The sequence below is a fragment of the Nymphalis io genome, chromosome 7 (genome assembly GCF_905147045.1).
Source record: "Nymphalis io chromosome 7, ilAglIoxx1.1, whole genome shotgun sequence".
NCBI classification, from domain to species: domain Eukaryota; kingdom Metazoa; phylum Arthropoda; class Insecta; order Lepidoptera; family Nymphalidae; genus Nymphalis; species Nymphalis io.
In genome coordinates, this window is record NC_065894.1 from 7,074,353 (window position 1) to 7,079,364 (window position 5,012).

Sequence of the window (5,012 nt, forward strand, 5' to 3'; positions counted from 1 at the left end):
GATAATTTTTTTCAAGATTATTTTACATAATAATTTCTTCGTTAATGTACGAAATACAAAACATGAGTGCAATCACGTCAGGAGCTGACAATGTAATGACGGTAGGCCGTAATGTAGATTTTATCCAGTTCGGTACACGCTGGTGCTAAAGCTGCTACGAAAGATTTTTATTACTTTTTGCATGTCAACCGTGAAGTTTATAGTTGCAATTATTGTTGAAACACTGCAAGCGATTTATGGCAGCAATCGTGAAGTTAGGGTAGTGTTACATCGTTCTGGTTGATCGATCATGGTTGACCTGTATTTAACGAGTATCAAAATAGAGTGCAGATATGCAATCTCTATTGTAGTGTTTGTTCGTAAACAAAATATTATGTACATTTTCTTACTTTGTTGGATTCGTTTACGCTTCTAAAATTGCTTAAAATTGGTAAATACGATAATGTATTTAGATTATTTCAAAATATATTGTATGTATAAAAGACCTTATTTACTTATTACAACGCAAAGCCTAATTAGAATAACATCGAGCCGAAATTAGAAAAAACTTTTTTTTTTAATTGTATTGTAGTGCGCACAAAGGTGTGAAAAAAAATATAGAACTTTTCCTACCAATGCATCGTAAATTTGTCATTAAAGTTTAGGTTCGAGGACAACATTTTGTGATCTATTTAAAAGACTAACTTTTATATATATTTTTGTTTATCACATAAAGTTTAATTTTGTACAAAAATTTCTCTCTAGATAGCGAAGATTTCAACTGTGTCTATTATTTGTATACTGAAAACTTTTAAAGTGAAAAGTCTGTACATATGAGTGCACGACTTCGCACAGGATTCTCTTGAAGAGATACTAAACAGTAGCGTCTAACAAGAAATGTTCAAAGAGCTGCTCGGAACATCTCATTTCGGCAGAAATACAAGACAATGCTTTTAAGCGATTCGCCCATTGTAGGAGGGACCCGAGCTCATATTTTACATTACGCGCTACATGTGATTTTTTTCCAAACTTTCGTTTCGGCGAAATTTCATAAATATGCACCCCTTTAGATGAGACTTGTCAGTATTTTGTCTGGTTTTGTGATCTGTCACGTACTTATTGGATCCTTTGTTTTCTTTGAATGTATCATGCTTTGACTTTTTTTAGCTAGATATGATGAAAAGTATAAAAAAAGTGAATAAAGATACAACTTCACATAATCCTATATAATATAATAATTTTGAAATTATTTCCTCCAGAACACTATCAAATGTTGCGTTGAATGTAATGTAAAATACGTTGTTAAATTAAACAATTAATAATATACATAATAAGATGAAAAAGTATGTACTTTTTAAGATATTTCAATTTACAAGTTTATCGATTTAGCTTGCTATGTAAATTTACACGTCATCCTTGATGATTTATATAGTAATAAGCGTCATGAATCACTAGGCGTCGTGACTTCTCGTAATTGCTTTGCCAATCGAATTAATTTCTTCGGTTAGTACTTTATGGTACTGTTTTTGAAATTGATTCCTGCGAGATATCAATAATTTCAAAGCGCTTTTATATGCGCTATATTTTTAATAGTTTATAGAGGCTTTATGTTATATAGCGCTGATCGTGCTGTTTCAAAATCATTAAAAGTAAAATTATCTAGTTGCTGTTGTTTGTTGGTATATAAAATACCTATAACACATCACGAAGTTTGTAAATCATTAAATTTGTTCAAGCGACCTATTACTTCCAGCATTTCAATAAAATGAAGGTGTGAAGATATTTAAATATTGTCTTGGCATATTTCGGTTTCGGCATCTATTCTCTTTGGAAAATAACCAACCACACAGGTGCTAAAGGTTCGATGAGGATCCGATGATGTTATATATATATATCAATATATGTTTAAGCGAAATACCAATCATTTAAAGATCTCCTAAACTATCCGTCAGATTGACTTGAAATTTGTCATAGTGTCCTCAATGTAGACGCTCACTAAGAACGTATTATAGGAAAATCCTATGTAAAATACATGTTTCTTCTTACCTACCCGTGCGAAGTCGGGACGATCAGCTGACAGCTAGTATTATATAAGGCAAAATAATAAATAATGTACCTTCTCATATGTAATAATGGTCAGTTTTAAGTATTTTTTTTTAATCAAATACAGTGTTTTTTTCTCGAATGTAAACGTTGATACATTTTTATTTAAAAAAAGAAAATACTTTTTTGTCGCAAAATCACTCAGTACAGAAATATTAGTCATGTGTTGTCTGTCCCGCGCGTCAGGAGAGGTAGAGGGGGAATCTTAGTATGTTTAAAAGAATACGATTAATCGATTCAAACAGCAAAATTTCTTTTCAGGCTTAAAATCAACTTAAAAACCCGTCATGGTTTTAGACTTCCTCGAAAAAATATGTGTCATGATTGTATTTATACATTGGCAACATCGGCCATTACTTCTTTAATTTATTATATTTGTATGAAAGAAGTAAAACCTTGTAGCTACTCTGTAATAAAAGGTAATGATTGTAGGGTATTTTGGATGGAGGCGGATTCTCTAAAGAAACGTAATTTTGTCAGGGATTACGGTTTCATTCCAGAATGAACAATAAAAACAGGCTTGCGGTCATTGTACATGTTTCATTTTTGTTTCAGAGATTGGTTAATTTTATATTAAAGCTGCTTAGGTAGAATCTTCTTTTTTAACTCAAGTTGCTACTAGCTTAAGGGTTTCATCTTATTTTATTTTTAAATAAAAAGTAACCAGTGTCTAACATCTTAGCTCACGCCCTTTCCTGTTTAGATATACATACGGAATATTTTATAATATCTTCTATGACAAAATATAGCCTTTTTTTGCGATTTTTTATATTCCTTTTAATGATAACTTGATGAATGACTTATTTATTAACAGATAATATAACCACGCGAACGTTTATTACATAAATACCCTTTATAATATTGCCAGCGTTTGATTCGAAAGCGTTGACATTTTTCTCCAATGTTACCTAAAGTTTTATTTACAAAATAACAAATAAATGGAGCCGCATTTTTTTAATAAGATAGTTCCATATTCATCGAATTAGTAATTCAGAGGTGAATCCAAAAAAGAAACATTATATTACATAATTTTTTAAGAGGCATAACACATTTTTAGTGAGAACGAATTCCCTTTAAAAAGTTATAAAAATTATAATATTAATATGTTGTCGCCGAGTATGTTGATTGACAGGGGACGACTACGGTTAGGTATAAATCCTCTTTTTTACGCCTTTGTGAGCGGATTAGGAGCTTACGTTGTATCAGTAAACTACCATATCCTTTAGAGTAATCCACGTGTAATAATATATGTATGGTGACTTTACTGTCTCATTGGTCTAGTGGCTAGATATAAGGTCGTAGATTCCGAGGTCCTGGGTTCAAATCCGAGGTTGGGCCCATAAAAAGGTGTTCTATCGAAGATTCTCAGCAGCAGCTCGTAGTCTGGAAGTTAAAATAGTTGGTAAAATATTATTGTTTAGTAGTAGAATTTGCAAAAATTGTCTGCAACTGTAAACATTTATGTTTTGCAATTTATTCATTTAATAAATATAATATTGAGGAAATAAGATTTTTCATACACCATTAAAATATATTTCTTTTTCTTTGATGAACAATAAGTAAAATACAGTATAGATATAAAAAAGAATAACCTATTTTTTATATTCCTTATAAAAGCCGTAACGATATACCCTTAAACTGTTGACATATAAAACGTCAAAAATAAGGGAATCGACAGAACAACACTAGCAGTTTTGTATAATTTATTTGTTACATTATAATAAATTTCGCATAAAATGACAAAGTGTAATTACGAATGCGCTACAGAAGAGACAGCGCCGGATGTGTTAGAATTTGTTGGTCCCGTTAAAATTATTTTAGTTGATCAAACCAAAACCGCTTACGCATGTAAAACGTGTTACGCTGCTATGATAGTCATGGCCCAAATGTTAATGGCCACCTCTACAATTATAGTGATGCTTTTCTCATTGAGTTACAAGAAGAGCACTTGCTATAAAGCTTTGCATATATTTCTGTGTACTGTTGGGGTACGTTTAATAACAATAAGTAATAGTGGTTTGGTAAAATTTGTATTTGCATATTTCTTTTAAATTTGTAAGATATTAATAAAATAGCAATATTGTTTTTAAGTATATATGTCTTATGTTTACAGCTTCAAACTATCATACCGTCAGGAATTTTGAGTCTTAATAAATCAAATGGTTCTTCAGCGCCAATGAAACAATCAGATCGTAAATTTGAACATATTTTCATGCAGTGCTTTGGGTCTTCATGTGCAATATCTGGAGCAATCGCAACATATTTTGCCAGTTTTCCATATATTTTTACTCTACATTCTTATTTCGGTAAAGAATATTTAATATTATTTTAATATAAATTATTTTTGGTCGTATATATTTTTTATTTTTTTTTATATTTATTTTTCAAGGTTTGGCAGCAACAGGTTTTGCAATTTTATGCCCCTGTACTGGATTGTGGATTTGTTGGTTCAGCAGTAAACCAAGCCCCCATAAAGAATATGAAAGATACCGACGCCTTATATACAATATTCATAAATTATTTGGCGTTTTGACAGTTTTACTATCTTCCGTATGTTTCGTTAGTGGATTAATAAAATCTCCTTTCTTAAAGTGGCTTCCGTTAGACGAAATGTTTTATTTAACGACCATGTTTTGTGTTTTCTATACACTTGTAATTATATATAAACCATTAAAAGAATTATTTTAATATATATTTTTTTATTTTGTAAAACGTAATCGATCTTTGACAGTTTTAATGTAATCTTTAAAAAAATGTGTAGATGTCAAGTTCCTTTATTTTGTTACGATTCTTAGACCTAAACTACATTAAGCCAATTTTGTAAATAACAATTTTAAAAGCATATATAAGTTATGGGTTTATTTATTAGATAATATTCAAAATGCGGTAGAAGACTTTCATAATGCCAATTAAAGAGGACAACAGCGGTG

At 30.6% G+C, this 5,012-nt stretch overlaps 1 protein-coding gene across 1 annotated transcript; it reads left to right on the top strand.

The window, feature by feature from the left end:
• Positions 1–3,818: 3,818 nt before the first annotated feature.
• LOC126769743 (uncharacterized) lies at positions 3,819–4,758 on the top strand (the record flags this gene model as incomplete). Its single annotated transcript, XM_050488659.1, has 3 exons — positions 3,819–4,070; positions 4,196–4,388; positions 4,472–4,758. Coding segments are annotated over exons 1-3 (732 nt in total), but the record flags the coding sequence as incomplete, so codon positions are not given.
• Positions 4,759–5,012: the final 254 nt, after the last annotated feature.